At 43.2% G+C, this 18,670-nt stretch overlaps 1 protein-coding gene across 1 annotated transcript in view; it reads left to right on the plus strand.

Moving 5' to 3' along the window:
- RNF11 (ring finger protein 11) overlaps window positions 1–16,293 on the plus strand; it is a 30,559-nt gene extending 14,266 nt beyond the window's left edge. The window contains exons 2-3 of the mRNA XM_082286821.1: window positions 14,521–14,690; window positions 15,074–16,293. Of these exons, the coding sequence (XP_082142947.1) occupies window positions 14,521–14,690; window positions 15,074–15,245 (342 nt within the window). The 3' untranslated portion in view covers window positions 15,246–16,293. The remainder of the gene's footprint in view (window positions 1–14,520; window positions 14,691–15,073) is intronic.
- Window positions 16,294–18,670: the final 2,377 nt, after the last annotated feature.

Genomic DNA, 18,670 nt, shown 5'->3' on the forward strand with positions numbered 1-18,670 from the left:
TGTAGGTATCTTCCACCAGTGGGCTATCAAAACCCTCCCCGAGATCAAACCAGAATTCCTAATGGAAAATTATTTTGTCCAAAAATTTCTTTTCTCACATTTAAAGCTTCTGTTTTGTTACTGTCTTAAACTTCCAAGTGGGCATGACAGTGTTTGCAGACTTGGCTTCAACAAAATGAGGCTTGGATTTAATGAGCATTATCTTCTGTATTTTATTTAAATTAGCTTTGAGTTAAACATGACAAGCATTATTGCTAGTTCTTACACTGCATCAGAGATTGTATCAATTTGGATAACAACTGTTTACAGTACAGTTTGAAAATTGCATATTAACAAGTGTGTGAATTGGACTGTTTTCTGGTGTCTGGATAAGGGGATATATGGATAATTTTGTATATACTCAGTGAAGTATATTTTCTGCAGACCATGGATGATTTTGAAAGACACTGGTCAAGCTTTGCCCTGTTACCCCTACAGGAGCCTCTTTTGATCAACCAAGAACCAAGGCTCAAGAAGCTGATTTCACAATCCTAGATTATTTATGGCAAAGTTGCACTTGTTATTCTTCTACCAAGTAGGTCTTTAGTTGTTTCTCTGATGTTTACACTCCTGATTTATTTAGAGATCCTATATCCCTTTCAGCCTTTGTTTTTCTGGGCTAACGCTTCTATTTTTATTTTGTTTATTAGAGGATATGATATTCAAGCAACTTGGTTTTCCTGAAAAACAAAATGTCTCATCTATAGTCAGTGAAACCAAACAAAAAACAACAGTAAAAAAAGAAAATATTAAAATAGGGCGTGTGTTAAGTGATGGAGGGAGCGTTGACTGACCTCTCAGAATCTTGCAGTGAATTTGGCTTGTGGATTCAGAAGTTAGAGACAATACTTACTCCAAATCTGCAGAATGTGCAGCTCCTTGGGGCAAGCATTTTTCACGTGCTGCTGGCTGTTGTCGTCTCTCACTGGGGTAAACCCTTCCATAACGTGAATGAAGACCTCACCAGGAGTGCAGCACTACATGGAATGACATAAAAAAATTAGAACCAGGCCTGTAAGTTATTTCAAGGCTAATTTCGGTATAAAGCTTCAGCAGAGCAAAGAAAATTTTTTTAACCTGATTTCTAGTCTGAAATTGCTCTTCAGGGTGCTTGCTTGTGGTGTACAGCAGACTTCATTTGATGAACATTGGGCTCCTTTTTGCCAAAGTTTGCAGAGAAGGCCATGCCCAGCCTTTTCATGCCCCCAAGGAAGAACACAGAACTGCCCATCTCCCAGCAGGATCAGTTTATTTCTACTGTGTGATTCAAAACAACAAATGAACAAAAAATTGTTCGCTGCAGTAATTTCTACTCATGTCTTTACTGCACTGGAGATTCATCCATAAGAAAGGTGGTATCCCAAATAAAGACAGGAATTCAGGTTCATCTTGTTACCTTGCCCATTTGGTTCAGCAAACCTTTTGGTGTTCCCAGGGAAGCACATTCGCCGACTTCACTTAACTGCAGCCGTTCGTAAGGAGACAAAGTGAGTTTAGTCCTGTACACTTGCAGGAGTGGCACTAAATGCCCTCTGCTTCCCAAGTTACTCTGCTGCACCCACTGCCTCTCGGAGAGGTCTCCATTCGGGGATCAAAGGGCGAGCTAAAGAGTCTAGAAAGATAACTAAAATATTTCTTTAGTCATTTATAGTCTGAGCAAGAGGCTGGTTCTTTTTTTTTTGGAGCTTATCTAGGTATTACAGTTACCTCTGTAGTTACACCCTAATGACTGCCAAGGTAACAAGACTAGATGTCTAGACTAAATGTCATAAATTAAACGTAAAGAATTCACAGGTTTTCTTGATAGCTGTCCTGCTGGGGCTGTGTGTATTTTTTTTTACCTCCAAAAAAGCTCACTATTACTTCCTTCTGGTGTTTTGTCATGACTGCAGTTTGTCTGTGTATGTATAAACTGACAAAACTTATTTTAGTGAGCGTGTAGGTTGCAGCAGGACATGGTTATTCCACCCTAAACATTAACGCAGGAGAATACAGTGAGTACAAGTGTTTCTTTATGTTTTCATAAAGCCTGAGTGTGTTGGTAGCTTAATGTTAGTGACATTGGGCTCTCATTTCTGACTCAGGGGAAGCATCAAAAGTAGCGTGCACCTCACCTAGAGTGGTGGAGTTACACTTCAGTGCAGGACCTGAGCTGTATCCTTGTATGTGTGTGTAAATGTTCTTGGTAAATTAGTAATTTGTACAGATAAACTTTGTATTTCCATGAGACTTTCTCAACTCCACCTGTAAAACTGCCTCCTGAGTATCACTGTATTTAGCGGTCAGGGTTTCTGGCGTTCTGCACGCAACCTGAAAGATGGGTTCTTGTGTGTGGATGAGCTGAGGCTGGACATCTCCAGGCTTTGCAGCTGCCTTCATGCGAGTGTGTCAGGGTGAAATGGGGCTTTGTCTTCCAACCAGTCAGTCCATATTCAGAAAAATGACCTCTCTGTTTTCATGTCCCTCCTCTCAAACAGTTTTCTGTTCTTCTGAGATTTTGTGGCAGCCTGAGCCATAATTCAGGCAAGTACTTAAGTAGGTGCTCAAGTGCCATGTCCCTGGTAGTGTTTGAAATCCTTACTGAGTGTGCTACTGGGGCAGTAGTGGAGACATTGGTAGATTTTACTGATCCGTGCAGACAGCAGGATGAATCCATTGTGGGAACTTCAAGTTTTCCTTCAGAAAGGCAGTTTCAATGTAAACAAAGCTCTGTCTTCGATGACAGTGAGTGTAAGCAGGGGAATGGCCTGCAAAAATAGAGGTTTTTCTTCATCCCATTGGAGCTGAACAAGATGAAATGGGAGAGGCTGGGTTGGGCTCTGTGCTGCCCATCTCCCCCCTCACCCTTGCAAAACCTTGGAACTGCTTCACTTCCCCCTTCAAACCACCTACTCCGAAAGCACCTGTGCTGAAACGAACATGGGTATTTTTGGTGTGAAACCAGCACAGGCAAGATCCAAAGATGAGTATAAAAAACCCCACTACACCATAGATTGAGAAGGCTGATTAGCCAGGTATTTGCATGTACAGTTAGTGGTGGATGTTGTACCTTATTTATCTGTGAAGCTGAATATTTGCAATTTGTCCTGCTTGCACCAGCAACTGGCTGCGCATTTCATACATAGCAGTGAAATGAACCCATGTTGTCTGGTAACACATTAAAGAGATGACCAGGTGCCCATTGAACTGTCTCTGTGCATTTAAAACTTTAAAATAGTACAAAAAAAGTGTTCTGGAAATATTTCACTTGTATAACCACCTCCTGAGAGAGCTATTTATGATTTCTCTACCTGTTCTTGGCACAGGCCTTTTTTCTGTTAGAAGAGGTTTGACAGTTGCATGAGATCACACTTGGATTTGTGCCCTGCGAGCTGAAAACGCAGAGTCACTGCTTGCGAGGACAAGACTTAACTGGAAAAAATAGAAACATTGCCCTTGTGTTCACTGCTAATACTGCATCAAGAAGTGGAGCTCTGTCAAGCTTTTGTGTGCCTTGATATTCATGCAGTCATTACTTGCTTATAAATGGAGAACTGCTTGAAAAAAAAACCCCAACAAACCAAGAGATTTAGAAATATTCATGTAATGCCTGGGACGTTCCTTTAAGATTAATAAATGACTGGCTGAGATGAGCTGATAGCCTGACTTGGTGCCTCTGGCTATTTACAGCTGCTTCTTATTAACTCAGAGATGAAATAATTAATGTTATTATCAAATGACGCTAAACAAATAGGTCACATTTTTTGTGTGTGCTCATTCTCCCTGAAGTGGGCAATGGCAGCAAGTGGGCGCCTGGAGAAGTGTCAGTGTCCGCACTACAGAGCGCCCCGGGCTGCACTGGAACTTCTTGTGCACAGCCCAGCATTTCAGGGTGCTGCTGGCAGCCCCGATTTGAACTCCAGTTCCAGCCTCAAGATGTGAATGAAATCACAGAAAACCCCAGTCAGTTTCCCAGGATTTGGTGGAGAAGAGGAGCTGTTGGCTGGGTGGTTGGTAAGGACACCCTCACCAAGCCCTCTCACCAGTGACACCGGGACAGCAGCGCACAGAGACTTGGACTGTGTTTGAGGTGCACGGCAGGTGTGTGTGAGGCTTCATCTGTCTGTGGCTTTCCAGCAGGCTGATGCAGAAACATGCTTTAAAAAAAGCTGTGGTTATGCTGTTACAAAATGCAGCATTGATGTACCCTTTAACTGCCCCCAGGAAGCCTTCTAGCTGCCTGTGCACAGTGTCTTGCTGCACTGCCTGGGTTGAGGCTTCGTCACACACCTGGATCTCAGGGGTATCCACTCTGCATTAGAAATTCAGATGCCAGTAAGAAAATAAAAAGGCCTGTGGAGATGAGTGTACCATCAAACTGCCAAGGTGTGGCAGCTTTCAACTTGAGCAGACATTCGTAATTGAGGATGGCTTTGTTAAAAAGGCAATTAAAATATTTCAAATTGAGTACAAAGTTATGATGCAGTGAAGTCTAGCACAGATTCCTGGCTTTTGGAAGAAACCCTGCTGTCATGGGCTGCCTCACTGACACAGTCTCCCAGCAGGTGCCCCACACCAGCAGTCTCTCTGCTGCAGGTTTTCCTGCTCTGTGGTTACACACACCCAGCTCATCACCAGCCCCATCTGCTTTTTGAAGCTCTTCTGCAGTAGCATGTGAACTGCTGCCTCTTTTCTCCTCCAAGTTATTTATCCTTGGTAGAGCAATCTGTTTTCTCTCCTTTCTTTATGCTGTGGCAGAGCTTTGTACTGCATGAGAGTCCCGCTCTCCTGAGTCCCTGTTTGCTGTGAGGCGTGGTGGAAAATTCTTCCATCAGGTGTGGCAGAGGTTTGCAGTGTGTGAGAGTCCTGTTCTGCAGAGGCCCTGTTTGCTGCCTGTCCTGATGGAAAAATGTTCATCAGGCTTCTGCTTGGCTTCCCTTGCTGGGGGAGCCCACTGCTGGCCCATCTTCCCAGGCTCTGGCACAGCTTGGCCTTATGAGCTGGGCCCCGGTAAGGGGAAGGTCCCTGTCAAGGTTTGCAGAAGCCCTCTCCTATGTTGCCTTTTCTGTGTATTTTGGTGAGGTAACAGACTGTATCTCTATAAAAAGAACAACTGTGTCCTCTTTCACACCTCTTTTTGCTGCTTGCTTACAACGGGGTGGCTACAAAAAAGCAGTTTGTGTCATGGCCCAGGATAGTGCATGAAGGGCAGATGATCTGAGGGAGCTGCTGCTGCTTCTGTGCCTGTGTTTTCATTACCTGTGTTACCTCTTCTCTGAAACTGAATTGACACCTCACAGAGACCTTATATAAGGGTGATGTTCTCAGTCTAGCTGGGACTGTTGTGTCTATTTAAGTCCTGTTTTAGGAACCTGATGTAGGAGGACCTATGTTCCTTGATAGGATGCTTTTGGATGTCTATGGAGAAGAGCTTTAGGCAAGGCTGTTAAACTGCATTCTGGAGAGTCCTCTTTGCCCAAGGAGGGTGCTTGTCATGTGTTGAACAGTAACGCTCGGCCTAGAGATGAGATCATTCGTCACTTGATTTTTCTGATCCTTTGATATCCTACTCACTCTTTTGCTAAAATACTTTCCTAGTTCTGCATAATATTTCTCTACTATGTGTTATGATGTTCTCATTAGTTCAAACTAGCAAACTTAAATACACACATATACATGTCTATTTACACACTGAAGTACAGCCTGTATTTATACCTCAGCATTCCTCCCCTGATGGATTGACTGCTCGTGCCTTCAGTTTATGTGCATTTTCATGTTTACTCCCTGGCTTGGACCCCTGTCCCCAGTCTGTCCTCTTGCTAATTAGATCTGATTCTGTAATTTTGCTACATTGTTTCTGAAGTACTCAGAAGGACTGTTTCGTTCTTAGAATTGCCATCGAGCTGACCTAATTCTTGCCAGAATATACATTTTAGCACTCTTGCTATTTTTTAAGTATTTGGAGTCAGGTTTTCACAATTGGCTTGAGTCCCAACAGGGGCACTCCTCCCATTTTCCTTTTGCATGTCTGTTCCCAACTTTCCCAGCAGCTGTAGAGATCATACTGGCAATGGCAATGGCTTGTTTGCTTTCCATGAGGGGAAGAGTCAGTCAGAGCAGTGTCCTTGGAGCCATTGCAAGGGAAGTGGCAGGACCCACAGTCCTGAGGCAGTGCTGTTTTAGACCAGCTGGAGTCAGCTGTGCCCTAATCCCCAAATTCCCTGAAATGGCACCATAAGCAGGGACTGCATGTGCTTACTCAGTTGCACTGAGTCTGTGGGTTCAGTAGCTGTTCAGGGCACAATGTGCACTGCTGTTCACCCTTAGTGCCTTACACTGCCCAGCTGAAGTCCCCTATATCCCTGTATCCTTCCCCGGGAATGCCTGTCCAGTGATCCATACCCAGCCCTTCATACAGAGGACTTGCACGCACTTGTCAGAGTGATGCAATGCTTCGGGAGCTTTGGGCCTGGAGGTTTGGGCCAGGCTCATGTCTCGGGTGGCAGAAGCACGTGTGAGCTTTTTGTACCCAGAGGTGAGTCAGAGCCTCGGGGTGGTTTGGGGTGTGCATGGGGACAGTGTCTGGAACAGATCCCACATGTCTGACATCAGGGAGCGGGGCAGGGTGTGAGCAAAGCGTGTTTGCTGCTACACACAGGGCCTGGCTCAGCGAGAGTCATGGCTGCCTGCAGACTCTATGTGTTCCCCAGGATGATCAATACTACCATTTTTTAGCTGTTGCCCCTTCGATTTATACTGTAAACAAGTTGCACTGACTGATATTTACCCTTTCCAGAAAGCAAATGTGTCTAAAGGAAGTGTGAACGATTCCCCGATGTCTGTGTGGACTGCTCGTGTTCTGTCAGCTTTTCCATCATAGCTTCCCCTGTCTCTTGTGCTTGAATGCAGCCTCCAAAAACCATGTTAACTCCACTCCTTTGTTTGGGGTGTTCTTTTGTGGTTTTGCTTCCTGCTACCCAGCAGTTCCACAGCAGTAAGTGGGTGGCACACCGTAGGTTCACTTTACCTTTCAGCCGAGGAGTCAGTCTGAGATACTTGTTTTCAGCCTTTCCCACCTCAGAACTGTTTTCTTTTCCCCAAAATTTCAGGTTTTTATTTGCTGTTAAATCAACTTCTCAGTTTTCCAGCAGCCATCTCACTTGAACCATAAGTGCTGTGTTTAATGTAGCCGTAGCACTGTAATAACTGTCTGCTCTTGTCAGGCCTAAGGAGGGGTTTCTGCAAAGAACTACTTGACATAAGTGGGAGAGACCATGTACCAGTAACACAAATGTGGGGTTGCTTATGGGGTAGGATGATCCACATTCATGTGCTGTTCTTCTACCACCAGCTGCAGAATTGATTGTTGGCACCTTCTGGTAGATTTTCTCCTTCCCTGGCTGCTTTGCTTTGTAGTCCCTGGGGTGTACCACTCTCAGGAGGTTGCTTTTTGTGCCTGAGTATCCTTAATTTAATGTTCAGGTGCAACTGTTCTTTCCTGGCTTTTCTCACTGCAGCAGCCTGACAGAAAAGCATGAATTTTAATAAATTGTTTATGAATCTTTTCCTTCTCAATATAAAAAAAGCCTATTAAAATAAACATGCTAGGAGCTGTAATAAGAGGGCTTTGTTATCTCTCACAGCTTGTGGCCTGATGCTGTAAGTTGAGCTGTCAGTGAGGCTGTCTGGAGGGACGGAATCGATTCTCTGGTGAGCAATTTAGTGGTCTGGGACATGTTGGTATATCTGTTACTGACTTTCCTGAAAAAATTCACACTCTGATGTTTGGTGGGATCTCTGGAGGAAGGAACAAGGACATCTAAAACTGATACAAGGCTGGTGAACAAGAACTCAGTAAGTGGAACCATCAGTACCCAAGGCTGACGCCCTTGAGTCAGAGAAACCTGCTGTGCAGCCTGGAAATGTAAAAACTGGCTGTGTCAGGAGATTGTGCTTCCAGGGATTAATTACTGCTTTTTAATTACAGCTTTTTCCCTACAACTCCTTCTTGCTAGTCTTTTGTATTTAGGTTTGCCTTGATGGTTAATCAAATTTCAGAGCAGGTGACTCTACAGAGCCGCAGGTGATTTCCATCTGCCAGGTAAGGCTGGGTTTGCTCTGGTCAAGCTGAAAGGGCACTGCCAACTGTTTGTCTCGGCAGTAAGTTGGTAGTCTTTTTGGGTTTGTGTGACAGTGCAGGGACAAAACTTGAAAGGCCTTTTCTCACAGCCCTTGTCACTGTCTAGGAAAGCAGCAGGCAGGATACATCTGCTTTGTATCTCCTCTCTCTCTGCCCCAGCCCTATTTTTGGTAGCAAAGCTGAGCTCAGGGGACAGGTGATATTTTAGAGTCAGCAGCCAGGAGTCACTCACTCTCTTTCATGGCTGCTACTCTTTTCCAACTCCTTGGATACATTTATTTGCCAGTAATTTTAGTGGAACAATTGTGAAGTATGCACAGGACAGTTTTACAGTTTTGGTTGCAGTGTGAATGAGGCTGTGCCATCTCTGCAGAACCACCGTGGCTTTCACCAAAAAACACCTCTCTCTGAAGTGTGATCCATTACTCAAAACAAGTGTTGCTTCTTAACTGGAGTCAACAGCTGGAGAAGCACAGCACAGATCCTGCAGGTTCCTCTCCTCTGGTGCAGACTGGTTCTTCACTCTGTTGTTATGTTAATTACCAATCATATGTACAGTGCCCAATTCCTACAATGCCAGATTTCTTAGTAATCTTTCCTTAGGAGCACCATGATGGGAAATGTATGGGTACAGGTATCTGATCTGTCTGTCCCAGATGTCCCCTCCAAAAGGGAGAGGGGAGAGGAGGGGATTTTTCTTTCAGAAAGCTTAAGTGCTCAGCTGTTGCAGTTATTCACACTGAGTGACTACTTAGCAGCAGAAATACAAAAAAATTGGGTAACAATTTCATTACATGATGTTTTATAGCAACTGCTATTCACCTTTATAAATTGACTGTTCTGTATGGCAGAAAAAGGCTTTTATAGTTGGCAGGCTGCTTGTAATATTCTAAGGATTATTAAAGTAAGCTGTAGTTGTTGTATAATGCACATTATAATGGTGCGTGGTTTTACATTAATGTGTCTTGGGGGAGGATATTATTTCAGAATGTGTATTCACATATGGATGAAGTTTGAATTTCTTCACCCTGATCAGAATGACATTCACAGAAGAGGTCCCTGGACCATCATCCTAGCAAGTTCCTTATGAGTAATAAAGTGGTGAGAAGAGAAAATGTCATCAAATTCAGCAGGAATTTTTGAAAAAGACCTCAAAGAGCATAATTTTTTTTCTCACCTTCTGACTTTACATTTATAAACTGAGCTTTTTCATATTTAGGTGAGTTATTTGGGCTCTCCGCTCTTCTTAGAGGTGAGAAAGGCGGGGAGCAGCAAGGCTGAGCTGTGTGTAGGGGTGATGAGTGCTGCAATGGGGCTGCTGGGGCTGCAGTGGTGGGGGCTGGTGTGTGTGAACCAGGGCAGCTGCCTTCAGACACCCTGTTCCAGGCAGGACCTTTGCAAGTCAAAGGGGTTTCAGAACAGAGCTGTGGGAACAGCTGGGGAAATGCAAATGGAACTGTTATATTTGCATTAATTAATTAGGCAGCAACCGCAAGGAGCGTAAGCGCTACAGCTACTGGCATTTAAAAAGTGTAAAAAAGATGTAGGATAAACATAGTTAGGGAGGTGTTTGTCTCCTCTGTCAGACTGAATTAACAGATACACTGTTGATCTGGTGATAAAATGCAAATTAATATCCCAGGGTGAAACACAGAGAGCACTGGATTAGGTGAGGAGGAAAATTCAGAGATGGAAAGGGGGCAAAGCAATCAGTAGAGGACAGTAGGTGGCTGTAGACAGGATGTCAGGGACAGCAGTGAGGCTTTAACCTCTGGCACTATTCGATGTTAGGAATTATTCATCTCACCTTTGACCATCCTGAAAGGATAATTGGGGCATGTTGGTGCAATTATAAAAGCAACAAACAAGCAAAAGCCCTGATAACATACTGGTGATCTGTGGTATAGAGGGATCTTAAAATAATCTTTATCCAGGGATTAAGAGTTTCTGATCTACCACTGACCTGTTTTCAGAGTATTACAAATTCATGGTACTTGCATGAAGACAAAAAGGTTGTAAAACAAGAGAAAAGCAGATTTGCAGCAGCATAAGTAACTAAAGTAAGTTCCCCTGATGAGGAAACTTCAAACTAAAAACCATGCTTGGTGAAACCTCCTTTTTCTAGTCAAGAATCCAAAGTGTGCTTTGAAATCTGTGTGTAGAAAGTTTCTGGGCCTTTTAGGCCATGTGTGAAAATGTTTATTTTCATTAGGAGTGAGAAATGCAGACCTCCGGATGCCCTCTATGATTTTTTTCCCCCCAAAGGGGGAGGAGCTGGGGTTAGATGGAGACACAAACCCTGCTGTAGTCCTTGAGTCTGAATTAATGCTGCTGTTTTTAAGGGCTGAATAAACATTGGGAGTGAATGATTTCTGCGCACAGAAAGTCAGGGAAACTTCTGCTGATACCACTAACTTTGTGAACAGAGAAAGTTGTGTATCTCCAGGATTATGGCCATCTGAGGTGTTTCATCATTATTGAATTCTTATGGGGAAAAAAAATAATTGACTAAAGCAAATTAAGTGCCAGAAAGTGATTTTTATTTCATTGCCTGACAGTAATATGTGGATTTGATTATTTGTTTTGGCCCTTTTTAGGGGCTTTTGCACATAGTAATAGAGTGAGCGTGAAATTTCATCTTAGTTTGAAGTGCCTTACATCTTTGTCAAATGATAAATAACACAGACTTTGGCTAGAAGTTCAGTATTTTGTAATTTTGTCTGCAAAAACATTTTCCATGGTCGATAAGAGAAATGTGAGACACCAGAGCAATAAATTCATGCTCGTCTTTGGAATAAAATAATAATTACTTGGGTAATACAATCTTTTTTATATACACACAAGTCAGGGGGCCCCTGGCTAGAAACGTGAGCTGAGTGCAGTCTTGAGTCATTACCCCTGAACACCCACCCTGGAGCGAGCAGGACCTTGGTCAGTGAAAGCAGCTTTTATAAACTGTGAAGGATTTGCAAAGGGGTGATAAACCCACACAGGGAGGGCTGCACTCCGTCCTAAAAGGCGGCTTGGAATTATTGTTGGGTGAGCTTAACTCCCGAAACTGCTGCAGATACTGGGTAGTGGAGAAACCCAGGGCTGCAGCTGCCACGTGGCTACGAGCGGGGCCAGCTGGGTGTGTGCCCAAGGGGCTGCCAGGGGGGCAGGAGCCCTGCTCCACTCAGGGTCTTTTGAAGGACCTGGGGATGTCACTTCGCAGTCGGAGAAGTCTGGGCCCTCAGATTCTCATTAATAAAGAGTTTAAAATAGTTCTGAAATCATACAGGTATGAACACCTTTTTTTTTCACCTGTTGGAGGGGAGAGGGCTGGTTTGAAAGCGTCAGTGTCAATGTACCCTATAGTGTGACACTGCAACGTGTGTGGCTGTGTTCTTCATTTCCCTGGTATATTCATGTACAGGGCTCCGTTTGGGCAGGCTTTTAATAGCAGTGGGGGGGAGATCAAAGTGCCACCAAGGCAGCATGTTCAGTGCCTGGGTATCGAGTGGTCTCTGTGGTTCATTTACAGTAATTTGTTATGCATTTTTCACAACGGCCACACCAACCCCAGCTCTCTGCATTCACGAGCGTGAGGACGTCGTGGTGAAAGACACCACCATTTTCACCCAGTTACTCCTCTGACAAGAGGTTCTTGTCTAGAATGTGAAATTGTAGAAGCCCCCAGCTGGTGACTATAAATTCCTGCCTTAATGGGCTGTGTCAGACACGTCGGGGGGGTGGCTGTGCCGGGAGGGAACCTGAGACGGGATGCCAAAGGGAGGAGCTTCCATCCAGCGCTGGCAGTCGGGAAAGCATTGGTGTGTTTGGCACGAGAAGGGAGCCGGGGGTCCCTCCAGCCCCTCTGCAGGGAAGGTGACACCCAGGGGAGAGGGGCACTGCAATAACGCACAAGTGGCTTCCCCAGCTACAGGGTCCCTCAGTGGTCACGCACAAGTGCCTGTAAAAGATTAGAACAACAGAATGAAGTTTCATTCTTGTCTGGCCTATCACAGGTTTAAAAGTTGTGTTAATTTCCTGTCCAAAACTTAACCAAGGCAGTTGTTGGTTGGGCACTGTGTGACTGTTGCTCACTTCAGAGTTGTCCAGATGTGACTGTTCTAACTCACAGCAGATTCTTACTTAATGGTTTCCTTTTGCTGTATCATTTTTGCTGAGATGATCAGTTTGGCATTCTTCTGTTACAGATATTCACTGTCAGTTTTCATTGCTACTTTCAGACATTTTGAGGATTTCTTGGATCTTTTGTCCTGTTTTTGCCCTTCATCAAATTTCTGCATTATCACTTGGAGCTGTGGCTTAGGCCAGGGGAGCTGTATTAAGTACAGTTTCCTCCCCTCCTCCTGCCCATGTAGGCACCAACCTGTGCTGTGCCTGTGGTTTGTTGTACTGTTCCTCTTTTTTTCCTAGATGTGAAGGAGGATCTCTCTCCTGAGAGAGTGTTCTCTACGTCTGTGTAACAAGTAAAGGAGGTAGCAGTAATGTCTTCTGCTATTGCTTTAATAACCTGTTCAAAGAAGTACAGCAAAGCCCTGAGAAAAAAAAAATTTACTGATAGTTTGTGGTGTTAAGTTCTTGAAACATAAAACCAGGACCAGGCTCTGCTTTGAGCTGACGTGTTCAGTGCAGAGGGTCTGCAGCATTTGTCAGGGGAAAATGCTTTATTTTGCTGGCACCACAGGCTGCACTTTCGGAATACTGTTATATCTGACAGGCCAGTCCTAGGTTCAGCCGGTGCTTTTCTCTCTCCAGATGATGATTAGAGAATACTTTAGATAATTTAAAACACTAAAAGGCAGCTGATCCAAAAGAATTCTGTGATTCTGTGAAATATAGTTCAGAGTAGTCAGGAAATTAATCACTTGGAGAACCCCTGGCGTTCTGTCTTTTGAACCTTCTCATAATTCCTCTGAGTTCTGCCAGGAAATCAGAGGGGGAAATCCTCATGTAGCTAAATTAAGAGATGACTGTGAATTTTACCCCACAGCTGAATTGCCAGTGGCAGGCACTGTGTTCAATGAAGAATTGCCAGGCAGACTTTTATCTGTAATTAGCATTTCTCACAAGCAAGGGCTTCTGCTGCTGGGTGGCACCAGCAAGAGGCTGCTCACTCCTGGGACAGCTTTCTCCTGGCCTTCCAGGAGTCCTGGCTGGCTGTCCACTTGCTGTGATTCCTGGCAATGAAAGGAGAAGGGCTTTATTGGGTTTGACAAATGCAATGTTACATGTGGGAGGTGACCTGTGCTGCCTCAGCTGCACACACCTGCCCTCGGCTGGCTCAGCTTGTACCAGTGTCCTCTGAAACAGCAAATTTGGCATTTGCCAAACAGATGATTCGGTGCATTGTGTATCTGATGCAGCAGGTTTATTTTCAGACTCATCTATATGTTGATTGTTTTTCTGCTGTTTAAGAAGAACCATTAAAATGGGCCTCTTGCAAGAAATTGCCTCCCTGTTAACAGCAGATTTATGGCTACTGGCCTAATAGTGTATCCTGTTCAAAATTGGTATTTATGTACCAAAAAATGCTTTAAAAGCAAGTCAATGAAATACCATGTTAGTGAAAATATCTGATCTAAAGTTCATTAATATTCAAAAGAAGCTTCTGATAATGTGGTCGAGGAAGGACTACGCAATAGCTGTATGTTGCCTATATTTTTTTTCAAAATATATACCTCAAACATATCAATAGTTGAATCCAGCTTGGGAGAACTTGTAAAGTCATATTAGTATATGAGAAGAAACATAAAACTTGGGTTACTTACTTAAGCTGTTGTCTGTATTATCCAGGTGACACTCTTTTAACACATGAGAATTAAATCTACAGTTCTGGATTTAAGCTTGTGTGGCCCAAAACAGTTCACATAAATTTTAGTTACTACAGAATAAGTAAAACCTTCCTCTCTAAAACTTTTGAGAGTAGGCAGCATCCTCATCTTGCCAAAGAATTCTTCCTAAATGTAAAAAATAAAAGAAAAAATCATAGAATCTACTTTCAGGTGCAGATACTGGGGGCTCTTCCTCAGTCCTTACATTGCTCAGTTCTGTACCTTAGCACTTTCCTAGGTGCCTGTAAGGTTTATTTGCCTGCTGGCATGTGGAGTTTCTTGTCCATGTGTCTCCTGTATGAACAATTCCTGGAGATCAAAAGCTTTTGCAGAGAACCACCATGAACAGCTCCTTGCTCAAATACTGCCCTCAGTTCTTATTCTCAGTATAATTATAGCCCCAAAATTGCAAAGTAGGAGTGGGAGTTCGTACAAATATTTGTAGGACTGTGAATTGTACTGTGCTGTGGAAGGCTAGGAAAGCCTCGGAGGTGGTTTTTAATGGAAATATTTTGATTTTAGGAGCAGGTGCCTGTTCCTGTGTATCACCCCACGCCGAGCCAGACTCGCCTGGCCACGCAGCTGACGGAAGAGGAGCAGATCCGGATAGCGCAGCGGATCGGCCTCATCCAGCACCTTCCCAAAGGAGTCTATGACCCCGGCAGAGACGGCTCCGAGAAGAAGATCCGAGAGTAAGTCCCAGGGACTGAATGGAAGGGATGTGGCTGTTGCCTTGGTTTGTGATGCTGCCCTGGGATACCTGACCTTATCATCCCGGGTTTGCCTTATTTTCAGGGACTGTAATTTCATGTAGTTTTCTAAAAGAAAATAAAGCCCTGCAGAAGGCTGATGTGGTGAGTGCCATCCCTGCCCACGGTAGGGGGTTGGAACTCCACGGGCTCTAAGGTCGCTTCCAACCCAAACCACTCTATGATTCTGAGGCTCTTTCCTTTATCTTATGCAAGGATACCCCTCACAGTATCTACAAATACTAAAAGCATCCAGAAATAGATATTACTGGTTTTCATTTCCAGTTTGGTAACATCAGCTTAAATATTTTATTTTTCCCCCCCAGATGTGTCATTTGTATGATGGACTTTGTTTATGGGGACCCTATCCGATTTCTGCCGTGCATGCACATTTACCACCTGGACTGTATAGATGACTGGTTGATGAGATCCTTTACCTGTCCATCCTGCATGGAGCCAGTGGATGCAGCACTGCTTTCATCATATGAGACTAACTGAGCCAGGGTTTCTCTACTGAACCTTCAAGGAGACCATCCACTTCAATGGGTTTGATCCTTTTGTCATTCAGCCCAAAGAGCCAGGAATTAGGAATTAAGATCATGCACAAAGTATACATTTCCTAATAAATAAATAAAAAAATATTCCTGAATGGCTGCAAATATTGGAAAACATAGTATTTTAGAGACTATAGAAAAGTAGGTTGTTATTTTTAATGTAAAGCCTTGACCCACCATTGTCTTTTAATGTTTGTTCTTACACCCATATATAGGAATTGTGTAAAGTGTTACAGCAACTGTAAATGTTAAAACTGCGTGTATCCAATTTTATTAGCAGCAAGATAAGAGTATTTTTTTTCCTAAATAAAGTAACCAGTTCTGTTCTGATTCTTTTCACAAGTCCTGGCATTTGGGTCAAGGCTTTATTGAAATCTACATTTTATAACACTGGCACAAAGAAATAGTTTTAAGCTTGTTTGCACAGTTCTTTTTCTTTTTTTTTTTTTTTCCATTGGAGATGGAATTCATTGCCTTAGGTCTTTTCAATAGTGTATTGTTATTGTTGGGCTGGCTCTATGCTTGAAAACCAGTTTATTTATAACCTGTTAAAAGTGCTATATTTTGTTTGCAGTTAGGAATATGCAGACTTCAAAGTGATCTCCTAGCTTGTAAGCAAACTGAGATGCATTATCCCTTTTCTACAAATGATGCAGATTATGAAGATATCACACAAGTCCTGCAGTGAAACTGTGGTTTCATGGGGTTTTTTTATAACTTCCTTCGGTTTTGATGAAATAACAGTCCTTAAACTTTAATATGTGACCTTTAACTTGATCAGATTAAAAGTGGGCCGGATGAACAATAAATAGTTAAGCTGCCATAACTGAAAAAAAATATATTTGGAACTAATGTAGTGTTAGCATTGATTGCTTATTCTACTTTTTTCTTCCTAAAAATGGTTGTCTTGGATCATAGCAAATGGATACTGCATCTCTCGTTCTTGTAGTTCTTAGGCTATCAGAAGTTAAGAATAAACATACTGTATCTCAGTCTCCTGGATTAAATGTATCTGTTGAGCCCTGCTGGCTGACACATCAGTCCACTGAACAGGAATGAACACAGAGAGGAGAAAAATAGACTTTGTTCTGCACATAAATGCAAAGTTTATATAAACACAGAGTGTCAGGGTAGCAGTGGAGGGGCAAACAGTCCTGCTATAGCCAGAATCACACAATTTCCTGATTGCTGTAGCAAACAGTATGTGCTTGTTATGGGAAGCTCCAGCAAAGAGTGTAGCTGAAAAGACCTTTTTCCACTTAGCATGATTTTTTTTCCCCTTTTTCTTCTCCCCCCACTCCCTTAATGTACCTACTGTGACTTCTATGCATTCAGTGCCACCCTGACACAGTGAGAAGGCCCTGGTCTCGTGAAGTGAAACACAGTCTCAAGCTAACCACAGCAGACAGGGGGATGTTCGTTGATTGTGTTTCAGCTGTAGTTTGAGTTCTTGATACAAGTTGTGTTTCAAGACCCAGGTCCTTGGAGGACTTAGTGCATTTACAGTAGAGGAGAATTGTAATTCTGTGGGTTATGGATAACTGGTCAGCACAATGGAGAGTCAACATTTGTTTGTTATTCCTGCAGCTGACAGCACCCTGCTCCCTTAGAGAAGAACTCCAAGGAGCAGTCAAAAGGAACTGAAAACACTCTGCAGTTCTCAATTCACTCAAATGGCCACACATTTATCTGGACACAATGTTTTTGCTGAATTCATACATACCTAATTACATGGATCAAAATCTGGGAAGAGAGACCTGAAGTTGTGCAATATCATTGTTCCTTTTCATCATTCCGTGTGTGTTCCTTTGTGTCCTCCTTTTTGTCTGTTTGTTTCAGGGGTTGGGTTCTTTTTTTTTTTTTTTTTTTTTTTTGGTAAAACAATGTCCACATTAAGTATTCATTTCTTTATCTTGTTAAAACTGGCAAATGAACAATTTGAAAAAAACAGTGTTGTCATGGTGGTATTAGTCTTTATTTATTACAAGACTTGATTAAGAAAGATTTAAAAGAAGTAGAAAGTGATAGATTACTGAGCTGAATGCTTTCCTAGGCAGCTGACACCTGAGCAGCTGAACACTGATACTGACTGGGCTAAGGGAAGAAATTACTTTTATTAAAGTACTTGTTAAATAGCAAAAAGATGTGAAGGGGTAAAACTGGAGCTGATGACACAAGAACAGTCCAAAAAAGTTCAAAGTTTAGCTTAAAGACAAATGTGTAAATATAACAAATAAATCAATTATTTTTCAAGTTTTTAGGTACAATACTGTTCTGAGTGATTTCTAATTCAAAGACTAATTGATCTGAATTTAATGCAAAATAATGTATAACCTGAATTTTAGCTACAACTGTGGAACCAGATCTGTGTCTTATTTCTACCATGTATAAGATGAAGATACATTTATCTCCTGTCCTAGAGGTGTCTAACAAATTACTTGCACTTCAAACACGTTAAGACAGTCCAGCACAGCACAGCTGGTTCCAACTGGAGTCTCCTGAAGCTGAGTGAGGGGAAGGAGTTGGCTCTGACTCACCTGGACCTGTTCACCCAACGCCAGGGTGGGCAGCCCCATAGAAAAATGTCTGCAACGCAGTTTGAAGGAAAAACCAAACAAAAATGCCTCCTACAGCCACTGTGTGCAAGTACCTGACTTTGGAGGTGCTTGACAGCCCTCAAGAGCTGTTGCTTTAAAGCATTTTCATAGGGCCCATGCACTGTGATGAAAGCACTGAGTGCAGTGATGTCATTTGTAATTCAGAACTGCAAGTGGCACAGCAGCCCTGGCAGAGACCCAGGGAGGGCTGGGGGATCACCATGCTCCATTTCAGCGGTGCGAGGGACACCGAGTGTGAAAGCCCACACGCAGCAGGTCAGCACCACCACAGCACTGCTGTCCCCTCCACAGCCAGAGCTGCTGCAGAACCAGCAGGGAGGGAGGGCAGCACCTGCATCCAGGAGGCACAGCAAGGGTGTGGTTGGGTTCCACTTGCAGATTAGAGTAGGAAATGGATTTTCTCTCATACATCAGAAGGAAACTCCCACAAACCTGAGGCCAGAGATATAATGATGAGTAAGGAATACTCAGTTTTATACAGACCTTTATGCTTAAAAATTGTTGCATGCTACAGGAGTTACCAGTTTAATCATTTCACATCTAAGGATGGTAATCCTTATTACTTGTTGCCAGTTCATTATGTAAATCTGGGGGAGAATCATACATTAACAAACAAACCCAGCCCAGAGCATTTCTTTCTGAGGAATATGAGCCACATAAGGGTTTAAAAGCTCCTACAGTCTTGCAGCTTCCCAGGGCTGAAAGCAATTCTGTGTTTGGAAGGCTGACAGTCTCCCTTTCCAGTGGCAGA

The sequence above is a fragment of the Coloeus monedula genome (assembly GCF_965178545.1).
Source record: "Coloeus monedula genome assembly, chromosome: 9".
NCBI classification, from domain to species: Eukaryota; Metazoa; Chordata; class Aves; order Passeriformes; family Corvidae; genus Coloeus; species Coloeus monedula.